Consider the following 20,194-nt stretch of genomic DNA (forward strand, 5'->3'; position numbering starts at 1 on the left):
TGTAGTTACATGAGATTGTAAGAGTAACAGACATAACAGCAATTATTTAGAAACAAGACGCTGAGAAATGACATTTATTAAAATGAATGTGACTCATTCTCAGACTAAACAGCAAAACCTGCTGAAATTCCATCAAGCACCAAAGTGCAAAACATGAAATTAAAATGAGGACCCTCACCTAGAGCAGCGCTGTGAGAGGGGTTTACCAAGGCATACATTGCACTAGAGGGCAGCCTAGACCTTCCACGGGCTGCCTGGGCAAGCATCACCACAGCTCCAGTCCCACTCTCTGTGGAAGCTTGTAACAGAACCCTCTGCCTTTTTAAACAACTCCTGTTGTTTAAACAAACCACCACACCTGAAAGCATTTGCAAGAGCAGGAGTGCAGCTCTTACAAAAATGGCACTTCTCACTACACCAATCGTTTCTAAGGACTTTTTTGTGTAAGAGTGCTATCTGCATTACACTACCATCTTGCACGGATTCTGTTGTTTTCCCTCCAACAAAGTCTCAAAATACTTTTCAAAGGACATTGTTAATTACTATTCATTAGGAAGGGAAAGTTAAGCACAATAGTTATGAAACACATCAAATCCAGGGACAAAATTAGACATTTCCTCCAATCTAACTAAATATTTATTGCATAAACATTGTTAATGAACTATAATAAACAATTTACTCATGTTTGTTAGTGTATAAGAAAATAAATGAGCAGTTTCAGGCCAACTGATGAGTAAAGCTAAATAGCAAAGAAAGCTCATACACAGACAGGTAAATAGAACTATTTTCATAGATTTATTTGAAAAATACTTACAAAAGCAAGTAAGTTTGACACTAAAATAGTTAAACTTATTCTGTGTTTACATTGGTGTAATTAAGCGTGCAGCATTAACAGTCTTTTCTGTTTGAAGCATTGTTAGTTTGCCTTAAGGAAGTGGGGAAAATTCTCATTTACTGATGAACAATGTCTCCCTGCCATTTCCTCAGCAGCAACTACAGCTGTGATCTCTGCCCGAGATCTCAGCACACTGAAAACTGGGTTTGCCTTACTAACTGCCAGCCTGCCAAGTGCAGATTTACTGGAACCTGGAAGGTGGGTCAGTTTTTTTCCCCTAGCAAGGAACAGGAGAGCAGAATGAGAGGAAAACAAAAGGATTAGGGTTTTTATGTGAAAAATTTACCAAAGCTACATTTCATGAAAAAGAGTCCTTAAAAGTGTCCTTTGTTAATGGCCGTCTTCCTTCAAAACATGCACATACTTCTGAACTTACCCATAAACCAATGCCCCTGAAGCTTACCATTCCTATCGCACTTTTTTGCTAGGAGAGGCCAGGACTAGAATAGCTAAGATTCCCCATCCAGACAGCAGTTCAGTAGTGTCAGAAATGAAATACAGTGCAATTAGTTTCCACATACTGTATAGCTACATTTTAAGACAAAACTGGCACAGATACTGATTAAAAGAGTTTGCTGTCTCCATGTAATCCATGCTCTGGCAACAGCTATAGTCTGTTCACAGAGTGGTTTATCAGGGTACATGGAGTGGATGGGATCTCACCAGCCATTATTTTGCATGGTGCCAGTAGCTGCTGCTGCTCGAGCCAGCATATTTCTGTGTGCTTCCGAAGCAGAAGAAAAAGTCCCATCCATCACATGCATTGGCAGCATTCGCCTTCTGCCAGGCTGAGGGGTGTAGCTGTTCTGTCGCCAGTCTTCTTCTGGGGGCATATCAACTCTCCTTGGACCCGGGGCCTTAACACAAGAAGGGGGCACAGGACAACCTTGAGAGGCACCGGGATCCCAAGAAGGCTCACGTGGTATTCTTAAAGTGCTGTAGTCTGTGCTGGCTGGTAGCCTGCAACTGATGGCATAAGATTCATGCATTTGATGTTGTGAAGGCTGCTGGAGAAAGCCTTCCTGTAAACTCTTGCCTGGCTGGCCAGCATGTTTCCCCCAGAGCGTTGTTCGTTTATCTGGTAGCGTGGCTGTTTGCCTGGCAGGGTAGCTTGTGTTCAGCCAACGGCCAGAGACACTTGATGCTCCACCTCCTAAATGTGGATTAACAAGAGGCTTTTGCCCCTGGGAGAGGGTGCCTTTGGGTGCACAAGGGAGACTCCCATAGCTCAGTGCCACACCTGGGTAGTCTTCACCTTGGAGAGCTTCACCCCTGTCAGGCACAACCAAAAGTTTCTGGATGATGTTCTTCTGATCTCCTGGGGGGGGGGGGGGGGAAAAAAAAGGTTTGCTTAGTTATATTTTTTGTCTCATCCTGTCAGAACTTTCAGCTGTGGCCAACAGGTGACAGAAGAAAAACAAAATCACTAGTACATCCAGTTAATGGTTGACATGCAATTCTGAATAAAAGCTAGCTGTACCCGTTCTAGCATTCACTTTCCTCACTGCACTTCCTCCTTATCCTACTGCAGCTGCTGTCACAGACTTCAGATTTCTTTAATAGCCCTTGTGTCATCAAGGAGCCCGACAAGATATTTCAAGGCTGGTAGATCAAACTGGATTTGATGGCTGTCACAGGGAAAATAATTCTCATGCAGGAATTAGTTATTTCTATTGGCACAATTACATGTGTGAGTTGCTGGAATTAGTAGCTTGTGGAAGTATTCTCATACATGACAAGGTGGTGGGTCTTACTGCTACCTTTACGCTAAAGAAAATACCTCAAAAAATGTGGATATGGTTATATATAAAGTTATCATAATGTTTCCGTAAAGATTATTCCCTTTTGTTATGTCCGCTTACCATGGGACCATAGAACAACTCAAAAGGGCAGAGAAGAAAAAAAAAGAACATGATTTGTCCCTCCAGATTTCTGGAGGGATTCAGGCAGATGGTGAAACATTATGAAAGACAAGATCTGAAAAGTTGTATTTCAGCAGTATTTCTGACCATGAAGGAGGATGAAAAGTCCTGTGATTACCTGACAGCTTACGTGCCTTGCCCACCATGCTGGGCATCAGTACATCATGGGGTAGGTGCTGCACCAGGTTTAGGTTGTGCTGGGGATCAAAGGGAAACACAGGAGGATCATGGGGGAAAGGAAGGGAAGTGGAGCTGGAAGAACGGTGGCTGGTGTCCACTGGCATTTTCCTCGTATTTGGTGCTTCCTTTTATAGAATGAGAAAGGAGAAGAAAAGAACATAAAATGATGAGTAAACACAGAGTTGGGTTGAATCAAGCAAAAATGGTGTTGATCCAAGGAAAGGGATGAGTCACCAGAATAAAAACATGCATCTGTATGTGAAAAAGAAATACACATAAAAGCTGCATGAATCCAGTAAGGCTCTTACTGCAGTGGTGGGCTACTTAGGAGGATCATTTCACTGGAAATATACCAAGGAGAAAAAGCCAAAACAAACACAAACCACTCATGAAGGTTTGGTTCACAAACTGAATCCACAGAATGATGGCAGGCCTGTCAGCATCAGAACTGCCATGCTACACAAGCCATGAAATAAAGAAGGGTACTGCTGATCCTTTCTTCCTATTTTCTAGCAGTCCTCACTGAAAGCTCCAATTCCAGACTATGAACAGATTTACTTGCTGCAGCTGAAGTATTTACCAGTGCTGTACCGTTTCCCTCTATTAGGAGGTACCTACCCCAAAGGAGGGATGGCCGAATGGCCTGATAACAAACCATCACAGACTTAAGCCCAGTGACTAACTTGAAGAGTGGTGACAGACACCCATCCTATTGGCTGCTTCTGTTGTGGGGATAAAAATGTTCAGCAGAGAGGGGGGGGTCTTGGACAGCTAGAGGTTTTTAATTGCTTCTGCCAGCACCTCCAGGTACATGTTAAAGCCCTCAACTAAAGCACACTGAGGAGCAAATGTTCAGAAGTTGATATATTCTTAGCTTATGGTACACAGCAGACAGATAGAATCAGACCAACCAGTCTAAATAACTGATTTTGCAACTGAGACTCTTCTACACTTATTATGCAGTTGGTTTCAAATCAAAACTTAAGCACAGTTCACAAAAAATTCAATCCAAGCCTAACCTTCACATTATATCTGGCTATGTTGCTAAACACCAACAATAATCTGTTACTGTTCTCCTCAGTGGCAGTTTTAACTTGCATCTAAAGCTACTTAACAGAGGTAACAAAGGAAAAATCAATGTATTTTTAGTTACTTCCTGTATGTAACTGACTGCATGTTATGTACCAAGTCTTGAACTGTCTCCCCTTTATGCATACTTTTACTCTCTAAAACTTGCTGAATATACACACAAGAGAGCAGAAACTTCCGCATGGTTAGTGGTGTCTTTTTAAAATTATAGATGCATTAGAAGCTTTCTTGAAAACTCTCTAAGTCAACTGAAAATAATGCTTATACTGGATGCCTTTGTATACTGGCAAGTAATATTAGCTCATGTGCTTACCAGCTGCAGCAGGTACTACTCTGCAATGACTCCTGAAGAAGATAGCTTTGTTACTTAAATAAAAGCTCGTTCTTCTTCCAAAAAGAGAACAAAAACTCACAAAGACAAGCTTTCATCATCACCTATTATTCAGTTGTCTGCAGTCTTGTTTGTTAACTACTAAAAGCGAGAGAGAAAACAGCAACCGTACACACAGATGATGGCTCTTTGGAAAGCTGCACGTCATTCTACTTACAAAACTGTGAGAAGAGACCAAGGTCTCTTCTCTGTTTGAGATGACTGTCCCACTGAGACTGCGAGCAATGCGACGGAAATTCTCTGCACTGTACATTTCTTCGTCTTCTGGTTCCTTGCTATGTTCTCTGGTATACGTGACCTGCAGACAATACCACACTTTCAGAAAAGGCTCTCCAATATCAATTTTGTATAATAATTATGGGAAGAGATCAATATAAATCTAACAGGCTACACTTCAATGAAACTCCATGACCTTTTCTTTTTTGAAATCCTTCATTCAGGTACTACCTTGAATGCTTAAAGCAAATGAGTCCATTTGGATATGGTGATTAAAAATATTATTCCTTATAGTCTTTCTTTCTTTAGCAAATATACACTGATTGATTTGTCTAAGTGAGATTCATTCTTTTGTAAATATCTAAAGCCAGGACAAAAAGTCTCTACTAGGATAAACCTACCTAAAGGACTAACTGCTGCTACAGGCATCACTGCCCCTGTAGAGATAATCATGGCTGCAGCTGACATCCTATGATAAAGTACTACAGTCTTCTCATAACAAAAAAAAAAATTCTAGGATTATTTGATGAGTGCTGGAAGCTTGTTAATCTTATGTTAGGAAGGGAAATGTTTATTCCTTCTTTCTTTAATGAGTATGGAAGTACTATAGCAAATGTAATTTCCCCTTGAAAATACTTGTATGTTTTCATGTACAGGCACTGATATGTAACTGCCAGTTATTTAAACAGTTTGTCCCCAGAAAAAAAAAGCATCTTCTCCCACTCTGAGGTGACCAACTACCAACTGTAGCAAATACCAGATTATCCCCCACTTTCAAAATATGTAGTGACAGAGTAAAAAAAAAACAAACCCAAGGCTGTGCCCCTGCAAGTGGTAACATCAAGAAGCAGTTATCGTAAGTTGAGATGCTAGGCAGTTCATGTCAATATGTTCAAAGAGACTACATCTTAAAGTTTTCAGGGATATGTTCCTCAAAGTCAGAATTTAGACAATTTGATTGCATGCAAGCTGCATGTAGCATGAGTCACTCATTTTTTAGCTAATTAATCCTGAGCTAAACTGCACTTAAAATTCTCTCTAACATTAGTATCAATGACCCCAGTACCTTTTTCATAATATATTCCACTTCTCCCATTGTAAATTCTTTCACTCACACAGGCCAAGCCCTTACCCATCTAGCGCATCTTAAGTAACATGTCACCTTGGAGACAGAAGAGACAGCGGATCCACACAGACTGCGCTCGATCTCTGCTGTTGGGGTTTTCGAGAGACCCATGCCAGCTGTAGCATGCAGCTTCCTCACATTCAGGTTTGCAGAGACTGGGAAGGAAAATGCATAATATGGCACATTTCTGACTATCTTAAGTCTGACTTCAGCAAAAACAGACAGACTATACACACCAAACGAGAAGTCATCGCAGATCCTTTGAACATTAATACATAAGCTAACTCCCAACATTTCAAGGGGAGACAGTCTATCAGGATACTCAAGTCTGCTTTACTCACCCTTTTGCAGGCTTCTGGGAAGCAGTTAGGTGAACTATTTAAGAGTTAAATGATTTAACTGCACACCAGCACTTGTTTGATACAGAGGTGAGAGAGTTTAGGGAGCCTAAAGGGGCAGAAAATCAGCTACCAAGAGCAAGTTACCTAAAGTTACTTGGGACAAACAAGACTCATCAGCTTTAAGCTCCCCACACATTCACCTGCTTGTTCTCACCCAATGCTACAGTTTGTCAGCCATTTGTTGTGCTGGTTAAATAGTTAGAAGTGTTATATTTAACTAAAATTGCTACAGTTACTTCACTTCAGTGTGATCCCCACCATCCAGTTATACCTAAAATTTCTCATGGAAAAGACAGGCAGACCAATGGCCTAATAAAAATGGTCACAGGGAATTTCTCTATAAAGGAAGAAAGGTGATGTGCTGGTAATGACACATTTTCTGCATTGAGGCGGCATTTGGAGGATCACGTCTTTGCTTTAATCTCTCTTGTAAAGTTTCAGTAATGAAACAGGCATTTTCACCATGATTCTGAATGCAAAGGTCTGACAAAACCAGTTGATATGGGGCAGAAAGCTTAAACAGCATTTGCAAATGAATCGGTAATCCAAGTCAAAAGTGAGAAAGAGCTGTCCTAGACCCGCTCAGGTGATTTTCATCCAGTTCATCACAGTAGACACACTGGTTCAAACTTTTTGTTTTTATACAGAATTTGCAGAACTTATGAAGAAACAACTGAAAGTCACAGCAAACCAGAAGTAAACAGTGACTTGCTGAAAGTCACAGCAAACACACTTCTTCACTTTACAAGAATATCTGTATCTCATCTCCCTCATGTATGTAGTCAGAAAATAAGCAAGAAAAGCGACAGCATAAGAAACAGACTGCTTGATGACAGAACTCTGAAGCTCCAGCTAACACTAAAGCAACCAGGCTTTATCCTATTAGATTTCCAGAAAGAGCTTCCAAAATCAGTACGCTAAGTAGAACACATAAGACCTTCTGATTCAAGCCCATGCAAGAGAATATCTGCAAGGTTGTGAGGTCAGATCTTGCCTAACTCTGAAAGAAAACTAAAAGGATAACAAACGGGAAATGGCCACCTTCGGATGTGTCACCTGGTCTGCCAGTGGACTGCAAGACAAGAGAGTTTCACAGAAAACCTGAACTGTTGAATAAAAACCTGTTCAAGAGTTTACTGCAGTATTCAGTCTGGCCATGGCCAGGCTTGATTTGTCAGGAACAATGGAGGCTCCACCTCCACGGGTGCAGGGCAGGGGAAAAACCTGCCTTGTGTATGTATTGCAATATATATCCTGCATCTCTCTTTCTCTCTCACTTTGGTACCCATGAAGTTTCAGGCTGCTTTATATTTAACCAGAAAATTTGTAGCTCTAATGCTATGACATGGATTATGAAGAAATTTGCTTCACTTGTGCTAAGCAGAGAATCAAGGTTGCCCTATCTCAGGCAGGAGATTAGATCAGCTTAAGTGGAACCAGACTGCTGTCATCAGACTCTGAATGTCTCCAGCCAACAGCTGGATGTTCTCACCAACAGCAACAGAATCTGTTCTCTTTCGGCACCAACTAATCCACAATGTCTCAAGGATTTTAGTGCAGATCGTGTACCCCCAGTGCTGCTTTCACAAGTAATTTTCCAGGACTTAAAGGAGGTAGTCCTTAGCAAAACACAAGTTCAACTCCCATAGATCTGGAACACTTTTAAAAGTTATTCCCCTCAACCAGGTACAGACTAAATTCTCAAATACAATACAATCAGTTAAAATTCACAAATGTGGAGAACATTAACTTCAGGCACAGAAACATTTTAATGAATTCCAGAGGTGATGTAGGACTTTCAAACAGCAAAGTTCAGCAGCCTGACCTAAGCAGCTAGCTCCCTGCTTGAAAACAGGATCAATTATTTCTATGTTATTCTTAACAGATGTTGCTCTCCATTTGCCAAGATCAACAGCTACTCTGCAGCCTCCCCAGGCAGTGCTATCACACTGCTTCTCTAACTGTATAGTTAGAATGTTTTCAGAGTTCACAACCTGAATCCTTCTGCACCTGTATGCAAATTCATGCCCATTTATCTAAAACAACCTTCACCTATATTGGAGTACACAGGCAGGTCAACCAAGAAAAACAGCTGCATCATTCTTACCTGATTGGTCAAATGGATACCTAGCACTGTCCTGTCTTCCCAAGAAAGGCCTAGTGGCCTGAGATGCCTGCAGACTAGTCTGATAGAGGGAATCCAGTTCTGAGAGCTCCTGTTCTGTGTCTTGATTCCACTGTGGATGCAGATGTACTGGGATCCTGCTCAAGTCATCTCCAACTGCTCTCTGATCAGAAAGGGGTGGACTCCTCCCAGGTACAGGAAGCCATTCAGTATTCTTATTAGCCTTCTGAGAACTGTAATACCTAGTAACATTATCCACCCAACGGTCCACAGGCATAGAGGCAACCATGCTACTAGCAGCTCCATCATCCACCTGTTTCATTCCTCCATCATGACAGTGCCTTTCCAGGTAGGGTGCAGGGTCTGCTATATTCTGTCCACCTCTTCTACACAGCTCTTCACTGTGAGAACAAATATTCTTAGAAGCAACATGTTGGGCACTAAAACCCTCCAAAGAAACTACCCCATCCCTAATATCCACAGTTGAGTGTAATTTTTCAGAAGACTGGTTTTTGTTCTCTTGGTTTTGATGGATTAGCTGTCTGTAATCAGAGGATGAAGGGTTGATGAAAGATTTTTGTGTTAATTTTGGAGACTTCTCATCCTGACACACTGCAGCAATCCAGCCTTTTTCATGATTACCTTTTCTCTGGGAGACTGTATGCATTTTCTGAAACTGCTCTGCCAAGGAGCGAACATGTCCCTTTGTACTAAAAGCCTCAGATTTGCAACCTTCTGCTGTGCCATGTTCATCCTGTGAGGGTAATAAAATCTCATGGCTGTTTGCTCTGGAGTACTTATTTGTTTTCTGCAAAGGATCCAAGGAGCACTGCTGTGTAGGGGATGAAGTTGCAGGGGTCATTGCATGGTAGGCCCCTAAATGATCAATGCTGGGCCGCACTGGAGAGCTTGCAAGTTTGGAACAAGGACTGTGCTGGCTGTCCTTTTCAGGAGATGCTGCTTGTGGTGGATGTGGACAGGGAAACAGTGTAGGCAAAGACCCAGAGTTTACTGTGTTAGCCTTGGATTTGTACTGAGATGTGAGAATAGGCATTATGTTATGAACCTCTTCTAACTTGCTGCTACTGCAGCATTCCCTATAGTCATTTAGCCCTGTGGCTGTGGTGTCAGCAAATTCCACACTATGGTGGGCATCATTCTCAGTTCTTGCAGACCTCTCTGCCAACCCTTGCCTATAGGGAAAAGAGGGAACTTGATCATGAAAATCAGCAGAAGCAGACTGGAAGTTTGGAGAAATCCTGTTGGATGGATTGCTTTCAGAAGGGGGCAAGGAGGAAGACTCTGGATATAATGATGAGTGCAATTCATGGCAGGAAGCAGGTGGGTGGAAGAAAGAACTGGACCCAAATTCCACTTCTTTGTTGGGTTCCAGTGGTACCTCCTGGCTCAGCAGTACTTGGAGCGGGCCAGTCTGTTCACTAAAACACACAGAAGGGTAAATGATTAGCAGTAGTCATTGCTTACATTTATCCCTAGGGTACAGAACTTGCACTAGGTGACATATACCTCAACACACCTGTCTTTGCTAACCATATTCTGATGAAGATTTTGCATTAATTCAGCAGATACGTACATGTTAGTCCTTTGCTTCTAATCATGATTTCCTACTATAACTCATCTACCAAATCCATTTCATATTTTTAAGAGTATTTTGCTACAGTTAGGCTCTATATAAAGTATTCTTGTACAGCACCCTAGGCACTTTAACCAGCAGACTGAGTGTGTGGGTAGGGGTAACTGTAAGAATAGTAAAAATAGCATTATATAAAACAAAACAACTGTTTCCAACATTAACATCTTAAATATTTTTGAAAATACTTTGGACATGTTCATGATCTGAACATGAACTGACAGTATTTCCATGAGGTCCCATCTCTCCAGGCAACTTCATGAAGAATGACTTCACAAATGGAAGGAACAGGTTGAAATTTCTCTCATATCATCTTTATATTCTGATCTTTGAGATATTTATCCAACACATTAAATAAAATTTGAGTTAAATATATAACTACTATTTTGTAATAAATAACTTGTATTCTAAGTATACTTCTAAAAAATAATTTGTAGTCTTTTATGTGTCAATGCAAGACAATTATATCCTTGGGTCATATGTGTCCTTGGCATTTTTCTGCATTTAATTAGCATTTTAATATGCAGACAGAAAAACCAGTACCAAGTCCACATGCCTGTGAGAAAATGACAGGCTGCAAACAATTCCAACAGAGAACTTAAGGAAACTGTAACATCATTGCTTTGTTTCCTCCTTGAGGTGCATAAAATGAAAGTTATCATGAAGACCTAGTTGATATGTGTAGCAGAATGACCTCGTCTGAGTAATTGCAAACTTTGCACCGTCTACAATGTTATTTATATCAAAGCAAGAGTACAGAACTCTGGCTATGAATAGATTCTTTTCATTGGCTGCAATATTAACATTTGGTTGGCTATAACTTTTTGCAAAAGTAATGTTCTTTTCACAGAGCAGCAGTGAGCAAGTTCAGCATTAACAAAATTGGTTTAGAAAGTTCCTTTCTTTCATTTTCTTAGAATCTGCCAAAATGCATAATTGGGGCTCTGCATTTCTCTTGTAAAAGAAGATATAATGGACCCCTGATTGACAAAAAGATCAGCCCTCATTACATATAATTCAGCTACTGCAGAAAAAGAAAAGAACATTATGAACTATAGCCTGGCAGGTGTGCGAATTAACTGAGTTTTAGTATATAGCTGTATATGGCATTTTAAAAAAAGGAAAAGAAAAAGGATTCTCATCTAAGATTTCATCTAAGCTTCTGATAATACAACATGTAAGAAAGGGGAGAGGGAAGAAAAGTAACAGTTCAAGAAACAGCCTAGAAATTGGATAGGGAAGATCTAGTGCTAGGAGGGAATGACATGGGAAGAAAGAAGGATTAAGCTGCATGCTGAAGAGGGTAGGAAGAAAGGATCAGTTACAGCAGAGTTAATTATGCTATAAAGTCAGTATGGAAGAAAGAATCATGAAGAGACACTGAAGAGGCTGCTAAGCCAAGCTACAGGGTGCTGGGAAGCACAGAAAGAAAATGAAGAATGATACAGCATCAGGGAGAGTAGTCAAGGTGACAGGATCAGGATCTGGATCCAAGAGTTGTACCACTGCACCACTAGAGAAGTGGACTAGAAAGAAAAGATCAGTGTATTCGACACTTTTCAAAGTACAGAGCACTAAAACACACTGGTTGCTGTTCCCAACAAAAAAGCAATTATAGCAAGATTTTTACTGTAGTACACTTCTACTGAGTCCTGAAACTGCTCCTGATGATAAACAGCTGCACATTTCATCCTAACACACACCCTTTTTAGCCAGGTTATTGTCTATTGTATTCTGTCCCTTGGTGCATAAAACATCAGTGCTGCCAGGCACTGACTGCTACAATTCTCTGTCACAGATCACATTTTGAACACATGCACATTGACCTATTCTATAAAGACTGGGGGCGGGGGGGGTGGGAGGGGGTAGTTGACCATCTTGTAATAGGATTTAACCTAAAAAAGAAAGGAATAGGGAGTAACACTGTAGGATTTGGACTATCCAGGAGAATATATGGAGTTTGCTATTTCTTTCCAGATTGCACTGCTCATAGATGCAGCTCAGATCTGGTTCTAGGTGATATACTTGGACTACCTTGTAGACTGGGCCATGGTGCCACCCTGTGGTGGGTGGCAGGTTGGCGGCGGCAGCGGCTGCGATGGCTGTTGGTGCTGCATGCGATCCTGGAGGCTCCGGGCTTTTCGGATACTGATTTGCAGCTTCTTATCGACTAGGGCTCTGCTGTGAGTGCTAGCGCTGGCATCATGCATGGCAAGTCTTAGTTTAGCTAAAATGCAAAAGAAAACATAGCAGAAAACAAACAGAAAAAAGGAATAAAATTGAAAAATAAAAAAAAGAAAAAAGATGCAGCAAGAACATAAAACATGGACCATGCAAATACTGCCACAAGAGTTCACAAGGATGCTATTGTTTCCATTAATGCACATTCAGCTTAGCCAGGTGTCCAAACATGTTAATTGAAACTAAACCAAAATAAAGTAAAAAAAAAAAAAAAAAAATTATCCATGTTTTAGCCCAACTTCTCATCCCCTTCACATAGGCTCTTCCAAGCCTACCACATTGATGCTTCATTCCGTCATCTACCCTTCTCCTGTATCCTCCATACCTGGGACTCCCTTTATGTGCAGGAATACCCAGCTGGGTATTTGAGATTCAGCATATACCTTGCTGGAATGGACGCTAATAGAGCTATCACAACAGCTGTATGCTGCGCCCCTTATTCCACAGTCCATAAGAGCCAATTCCTAAATGCAAATGCACAGGAGCTACCCACTCTGTCTGCAGCCATTCTATACAGACAGAAGGGAGCATGGGGTGAGACAGCCAGCCAGTCATAATGGAAAAAGACCGAAAATAAAATGAAATCACATAGCACACATTCTCAAAGGTCACAATGCATTTAAGCACTTCAATGTCCTACGCTTTTTTCATCATGAGAGTCAGGTACAGTATAGCTCATTTCTGTTAATCCAGAGGACTCAAGAGTGGGCTACCATTTTCTTCCTATGCTACACCCTCTATGAGAAACAGGGGAGCTTAATGCCCTTTGTAATTTGGCCCAAGGACGGGAAAAAATTGTTAACTGAGGACCAAGTGGCAGAGAGGGTTACCTACTAGGTGCTTGCTGAAACACACCATTTAGCACCAAAAAGGTCACATCAGCACCCCAGTGCTGTTACTGCCATAGCGCTGAAGAGAACAAACAATAAAAAAAACAGAGATGAAGACAAATAGGACTAAAATCCCCAAAAGGGAATACTTGTAAAAAGGAAAGGTTCTGTCTCCCTGCACGTTCCTAAAGACCAGATGGATCCCCCATATTACTACCTGACCATTTAACGTGATTCAATGTTTCAGACTTTTTTCTGTGGTATTAGTAAACTGTCAAAAGCGCAATAGCTCAGGCGGTTAGAGTTACTTACATATAGCTTCGTTACAGAGAGCCAAAGCTGCAGCACAGTCCCCCTTCTGCTCCTGATTCAGCGACTCTTCAAAGATTGAGTCTGCCTCCTGCATCGACTTCTCAAAGCCATCACTCCTCCCTGCAACGGGCAGCACCCTTCATTTTGGTTTCATTCATTGCAGAACCCTCACCCTCATCCCGTCCGTGATTGCCAAATTCTTCCACATATGGAGTCTCGCAGAGGCTGCACATATCCCAGACTGCACCACCTAACCTTCCCTAAGCAGAAGTACAACTTGAGTACCCTGATACGCTTGATATCCACACAGTAAAACAATGTGAACCAGATTTTTTCCCTCAAATTTTGTTTACTTGAGAGAGTTGTACTGGCTTCTTATATTATTTTCAACAGTCTAAATCAGTACAAAAGATGGTATAGACGAATCACAGAGTCAGTTCAGATTACTTGTCAAGTAGGAATTAATCTAAATTTAGAAATAAATCTAAACCAAAATATATCAGTAAAAGAAATACAGCAGGTCAGGGCTTTCCTTGTATGTTAAGTCCCCTGCCAAAAATCATCTGTCTTTCAGATATCCAATTACTTCCATGCTAAATGGAAACAAACTGGAACAACTGAGATGTCTGGGGAACAAAACTCAGACTTGAGTGTGAGTGTAAATGCCTGCACGAAATACTTCTACAAACATGTGTTCGGTGCACACACTCAACTGCTGAAAGAGACATATGGAATATGAAAATGCAACGGTCTTGCAGCTTTAGGAGGAAAAACACAGGTGTAAGAAGCTGAGAAGAAAGGGACAATTGTCAAGAATTCTTTTTGCAACAATTTAGAAAACAGTGTTGGAGAAGATAAGGATAAATCATCCTTGGACCCAAAAGAGAAAGAAAGATGAAAACTGCATCCTAGCATCAGAACATCCAGTTCTGAGAGTAGGAAATGTCCAAACAATCTGGTGTCATCTATTTGGCATTATACAAACTATGCACTAAAATGTACACATTCAAATGAGGCAGGGGAAAACAGAAAATAAAACTTGACCTTTTGTTTTGTTTAGGGGTGGTTTTTTTTTAAATGGAATGTCTTTGTCATTGTGGTAGAGAACATGAGTATCTTTATCAGCCAACAATAAATTATGTTTTCTCAATTTGCATAACATATGCTATGGCCTGGCCTGCTCCCCAACACCCTTGTGCACAGATGCAAACACAAACTCTCTTACACCATAAACCCCAAAGAACTCGCACGAAAAGCAAGTACTGCAGAGAGAAGTGAGTTGTGAGAGCAGTGAGTTAATCAAGCAGCACATTCAGTTTCAAAATCAAGGCTACTGAGGCTTGTAATCAAGGCCAGTATACTAAAGTTAGCTTTCTTTGCATGAATTTAGCAGTTTACTTGAGGGGAAAATGAGTCACAAGTGTTCTGGAGTTCTGCATACAAGCAAGCCTTCCAGGCAGTCAAGCAGTCTGTTAATGTTAAGCTATTACATCTCTGACTGGGGTGGGGAAAGACTTAAAAGGAAAAAAAAAAAAAAAAAAAAAAAAAAACCAAACAGACAAACAAAAACCAAAAAAATTTTCCCAGATCTCAAGTCAATGCTTGTAAACTCCTCAAACATTCTACTGAAGTCTTTTTTGATTAAGCATTATTGTAGTTTACTTTCTTTTTAACAAGGAAAAGCTAAGCAATATTTTGCTTCTACTAACTAATACAACAAGAGATCACAGAGGGGTAATGTCTTGGAGAATATACTATTTTCTTTCGGACAGGAGAAGCAAAGATGACAACATCCTCGTGCTCAACAATAGAAGTTTACTTTCCAATTTTTACATCGTTAGCATTTACATTACAAAAGTAAACACTAATACTAATAAAAAAAAAGATACCCGTCTACTCTAGTACATCATAATTTTTCAGCTGGTTACTGGCAGGTCACAGCAGGACTGTAAAGACTAAGTGGCTCACTGATGCTCAGCAAAAATTATAAAAACATTCCCACGGTCAGACATTCTCATAGAGATCATATTTTTCAGCTGCCATTGGCACACTGACATTCTGGCTGCTGAGCAGTTGGCACGGCTGTAGGCTGCAGAGCACTGGCTGTATTGTGCCCAGAACTGGCATTGCCATGGGGTGCCCCTCTCTTTCCTCTCTGTCCTGTAGCGGCAAACCAGCACCTCAACTCTTATCTACAACAGGTTTGAGCAAGCAGCATGGGGATGCCAGGAGGCCTAGCAACACAGGAGGCTACAGTGGGTTTGCCCCAATCATGCATGCATTTGTGGGAGCAGAGCCTAGGTGTTCACTACACCTTCCTTGGCTCTGCTGACCCAACAACGCCCCCCCAATTAAATGCTCTACCAGGCTTCGTCTGGGTCAGGGCACTTCATCCCACCTTCTCTCTGACTCCCCTTACTGGCTGATGGAGATCAGGGCTAAAACAAAGGTGCTAAATGTGAATCCTGTCACCAAGTTCCCTTTGCTGCAGCTCCATCTTTCCAATTAAACCTCTTCTGCTACCATGCCCTGCCAGAAACATGAGGAGTCATGGAAAAGACAATCAAACTTAGTATTTGGCTTTTAAAATGTTTTTTTAAAATTATTTTTCCTTAGAAAATATATGTAAGCTAAACCACCAAGCTCAGATTTTCAATTAGATCCAGCTTAATTCTGCCACAGTACTTGTTCCCATGCCTGTGCTGTGGCTGCACAGCTGGGCAGGGAGAAAAGAGTGGAAAGTACAAGGGCAGAACAAGCAGAATTGCTCATGGCAGTGATGCTACCAGAAACAATCAGAAACAAAACAATGGCCTAAATAAACAAGCTATGCTGCAGGTGGACCTGAGGCATCCGAAAGGGACAAACAGCATGCTTATTCCAAGATATTGGTTGAAGCCTTATAGATGAATCTAGACATCAACACTAGTAGTGGTGCATATGACCATAAAAATGGAAAGCTGCAAATATATTAAAAACACCTCTGCATTACTTGTCTCATTTAAGAAGGAATTTGGTCAAAATACCAAACGCAGTTTTTTCACATCCTACAGGTTTGAAACTGATGGTATTTCACTAACTGAATGTACAGAATTGTAATGGAGAGAGAGAGAGAGAAAAAGAGAGAGAGAGACAGACAGAGAGAGACTTACAATAGGAAATTAAGTTCAAAGGTTCAAAAAACTTCAGCACTACGGTCTTGCAAAATATACTGCATTCAAAAAGTTACCCTGATTCTGCAGTTCATCTAGATCCATGAACCTGCTGGGGCGGGGATTAAAGCCCATTGCTGCCTCCATTTCCTTTTCTCTTTTCCTGCGCAGTTCTTGTTCACGCGCTCTCCTTGCCACCTCCTCTTGCAATTCATCCAGTTCACTCTTTAAAGGGACAAACATCTCCCCACCTAAAAAAACCAAAAAACAAAAACAAAAAAACCAAACCAAAAAAACAAAAAAAACCCAAACCCCAAAAAAACCCAAAAAATCAAACACAAATTTTTGATAGTAAGATCTCTTAAAAGTATCCCTTAAAAGACAAAGAAATATTAATGGAGAATACAATTAACATTAGAAAATAACAGACTGGACTGACCAAGCAAAGACCACAAAATTCCTAACCACAAATTTTGCTTTGTTAATTTTTACTTTTAAAGCCCTGCCCAAGCCCTTTGGTTTCCAGTTGCCTTCTCTGTGTCAGTGACTGGCCAAAATGCCACAGTATTGCTTCAAGCTCCCCTGCAGCACAGCATATCCCTAGATTCACTCACCCAAGAAACAGCAAACGGAACAGAAAGAATCGTTGGAAGAGATAACCCTAAGCTGATGCTGAAATCTTGAGGCTTCTTCCTGTGCTTATAATTTGTAAATAATGCTATATCAAATTTGCCAGATCATTAGCTTTAGTAAGTAAAATGGATTCCAACTGAGATGCTTTTCATCAAACTGCTTAAGTAGATGAAAACGGGAGGAAAATAAAGCATATCAATATCCTAGTCAATATCTATCCATATCTATCCTAGAGCAGAAATCAGTCAGTAGTCATTCTCACTTCAACTATGACCTGTATTCAAAAAGTGTCTCCCCTCCTCCCTTTCCCTTTCCCTTCCCCAGTCATTCTCTGGAATAAAGTATCACGTATATCCATTCTCATTTCTGATAATTTTGAATTTTGTATAGCATTATGAGCTTGTTTTCAGGACTCATCAATCCTACTAAGTTCTTATGAGTTATGCTTAGGAAGGTATTTTCCACTGATGGCAGAATACTGAGTTATGGGAAAGAATAGGAAAAATAGCTTTACTTTATCAGTTAAGTCAATACTCAAAAAACATCAGTGCAACACGATCAAAGAAATATTCCAACAAAGTTTTTTGCAATCCCCTTTGGTAAATCTTCTAAGTTATATCTTGCAAAACTGTGTTATGTTCCTCAATGTTTCTCTTCCCTTTCCTCATAATTTCACTGTGAAGATAAACATCCAGAAAGTAAAGAATGACTCCAATACAATTTACCTTGCAAAACCACTGCTACCAAGGAATTGTATCTTACCATTTCCAACGGTGTGTGGGCTGTTTGCCCAGCTCCCAACTGATGAAGTAGACTCCACTTCCAAGATGCTGCTACTGTGAGACTTTGGGATGTTACGCCAGGCAGGAACCAATCCACCTGCTCGCTTCATATGAATGTCCCTCCAAGAAGAGAGTAATTACAGAATTATAGTTTACCATTCTACTAATCTCTCCAGCAGAAATTACATCTACCTTTTTTTTATCATCACATAAATATTTACTTGCATTTTAATTTCATTAAAAAAAAAATCTACCACAAGAAAATCTTGGGAGAAACAAGGAAAGAGAAAGTTAACAAGGGACAGGACAGTAATTCTATTCTCCTCCATAAGAATATGCAATGCATATTAAACCCGTGGTCTGACAGCTGTTTCAACAGATTCTTACAACTGAAAACCTACTACTGCGGCCATAAACAGTCTTGGTTTGTGATTGCCTGAAGCTTCCTAAGCCAAGGAGAGAAACACATTGTGCTGACTATTTATTTTTGCATATAAATATTGCAAGTGCCTTGCAAGACTTCAATGAACCTCTCAAACTGAAAATGTCAAAAGATTTCTACACAAGACTATTGATTTCTCATTTTGTAAAAGGCTTCTACCAAGCGATGGTTTAACTGAAACAAAAATGTCTATGAGCTGTTCAAAGGACAAGCACCAAGTTTGATATTTTAGTTGAGTTTTTAAATCATAAACTAAGGGTATGACTACTTCGGATGCATCATTTTAGTCAACATTTCTCATTCAACTGAACCCCATTTCTTCTCCTTCTCACTAGCAGTATAACAATATACTGACAAGAAAAGGAATCAAACACATGCAGATTCCTATTTCCCTTCCATTTCTCCCTTGCCCCAGTAAAGCTGCATTACAAGCTAGGAGTGCTGGTTCACTTTTTTTTAAAAAATGTTCTACATCATTATGTAACTACAAAAAAGAAATCAAACTTCAAATCACTCCGAAAATGAAGTCTGTTGAAATCTACCTGTGGGTGCTTGAGCTTTCAGACAAGGGCATGTCCAGACTAACTGGGCTGTTGCTGTTGCGTTCACTGCTTTCATAGCCAGACTCCATCCTCTGTATTAGATGAGGATGTTGATCCACCATATGATGCTGGGTGTCCCGGCCTAGCACACCACGCTTGTATCTGACATTTGAGTGGCTTGATCTTGTTTCTTGAACAGCATGTTCCTTCACCTCATTCTCAATAAGCTCTTTACCTGTCAAGACAAAAGAGTATAGTTTGGTAGAAGATCCAAGCTTCAATACCAGCAAATCATCTATACATATGTTAGCTTCTCAACCACCAGCCAGAAGCACTGCCTTTAATTTGGCGTAAAACTAGCAATATTAAGCAGGAAAAAACCCAATGCTTTTACAGCATTCCTAGTAATATTATGCAATAATCTATTCAACAAATTTATTTTTGAATCTCTCCCCTTTAGTATAACTTACCATATTCCCGCCCAGGTAACAATCAAGTCTGGAAAGAAAATCCCTTCCTCCCCATAACAATTTGTCTAAGATCATTTTACAGTATACCCAGCTGTATTTCCAGTTTATATTTGTTATTATACTGTGTCATATCTACTTCAGATGCTGCACTTTTTACGTTGTTTATTTTGCCATTTATGATTTGATGAGGTTTATATAACATTAGTTCATAGAGGACAGGAAAACTTTTTCTCCTTTTTTTAGTTCTTCCTTACTGATTTCAGTGTGTCTTCCCACTTGCCTCATTTGCTCCCCTTGCTTCCTTCCCTGGAGCTGTGTTCTCTTCTCCCTTCACCTTCCCTATACACATTGCTTTATGCTTCCCAATTCTTTTCAACCTTTAGCTCCTTCTAGTCGGTATTATCTGTCCCTCCCTCTCTCTAGGCCCCCAAAGTTCTGCAATAGCATTCTTACTAACCACAACTCTACTGCCAGTCACACAAACCTCTTCCTTCTCATCCACACACTGTCCTTCAAGCACTCAAAGATGGGACCGCAGCAGCTCCAGTAGCATAACAGCATAAAAACCAGGAACTGGTAAACATCTGCTCTCCACACTCTTTATAGTTTCAGGACTACCCTCCTCTTGATAGGGAGCAAAATAACTGTTACATTCATTTGCAGACTGCGGAAAGGGAAGCAGGGGGCTGGGGCAGGGGCAACAAAAGATACCCAAAGTTGTTTCACAATAATTTTATTACTTTCAAAAACAGCAAAGCTGAGGACAAAGTCTTTACGTACGAGTTCCATAGCTG

At 40.5% G+C, this 20,194-nt stretch overlaps 1 protein-coding gene across 11 annotated transcripts in view; it reads right to left on the reverse strand.

Moving 5' to 3' along the window:
- Window positions 1-776: 776 nt before the first annotated feature.
- The window catches only part of USP54 (ubiquitin specific peptidase 54), a 107,294-nt gene continuing 87,876 nt past the window's right edge, over window positions 777-20,194 (reverse strand). For 4 of the 11 annotated variants that reach the window (XM_041127081.1, XM_030031341.2, XM_030031342.2 and 1 more), the window contains 10 exons: window positions 18,931-19,165; window positions 17,927-18,069; window positions 16,609-16,782; window positions 13,380-13,499; window positions 12,031-12,223; window positions 8,328-9,784; window positions 5,826-5,974; window positions 4,635-4,775; window positions 2,936-3,122; window positions 777-2,213 (listed from right to left, as the gene is read on the reverse strand). In XM_041127081.1, coding sequence (XP_040983015.1) covers window positions 1,555-2,213; window positions 2,936-3,122; window positions 4,635-4,775; window positions 5,826-5,974; window positions 8,328-9,784; window positions 12,031-12,223; window positions 13,380-13,499; window positions 16,609-16,782; window positions 17,927-18,069; window positions 18,931-19,165 — 3,458 coding nt within the window. In that variant the 3' untranslated portion in view covers window positions 777-1,554. Of the gene's footprint in view, window positions 2,214-2,935; window positions 3,123-4,634; window positions 4,776-5,825; window positions 5,975-8,327; window positions 9,785-12,030; window positions 12,224-13,379; window positions 13,500-16,608; window positions 16,783-17,926; window positions 18,070-18,930; window positions 19,166-20,194 lie in introns of those variants that run through there. The other 7 variants (XM_041127082.1, XM_030031344.2, XM_030031346.2 and 4 more) reach the window with 6 other exon arrangements.

Source organism: Aquila chrysaetos, chromosome 11 (genome assembly GCF_900496995.4).
Source record: "Aquila chrysaetos chrysaetos chromosome 11, bAquChr1.4, whole genome shotgun sequence".
Taxonomy (NCBI): Eukaryota; Metazoa; Chordata; class Aves; order Accipitriformes; family Accipitridae; genus Aquila; species Aquila chrysaetos.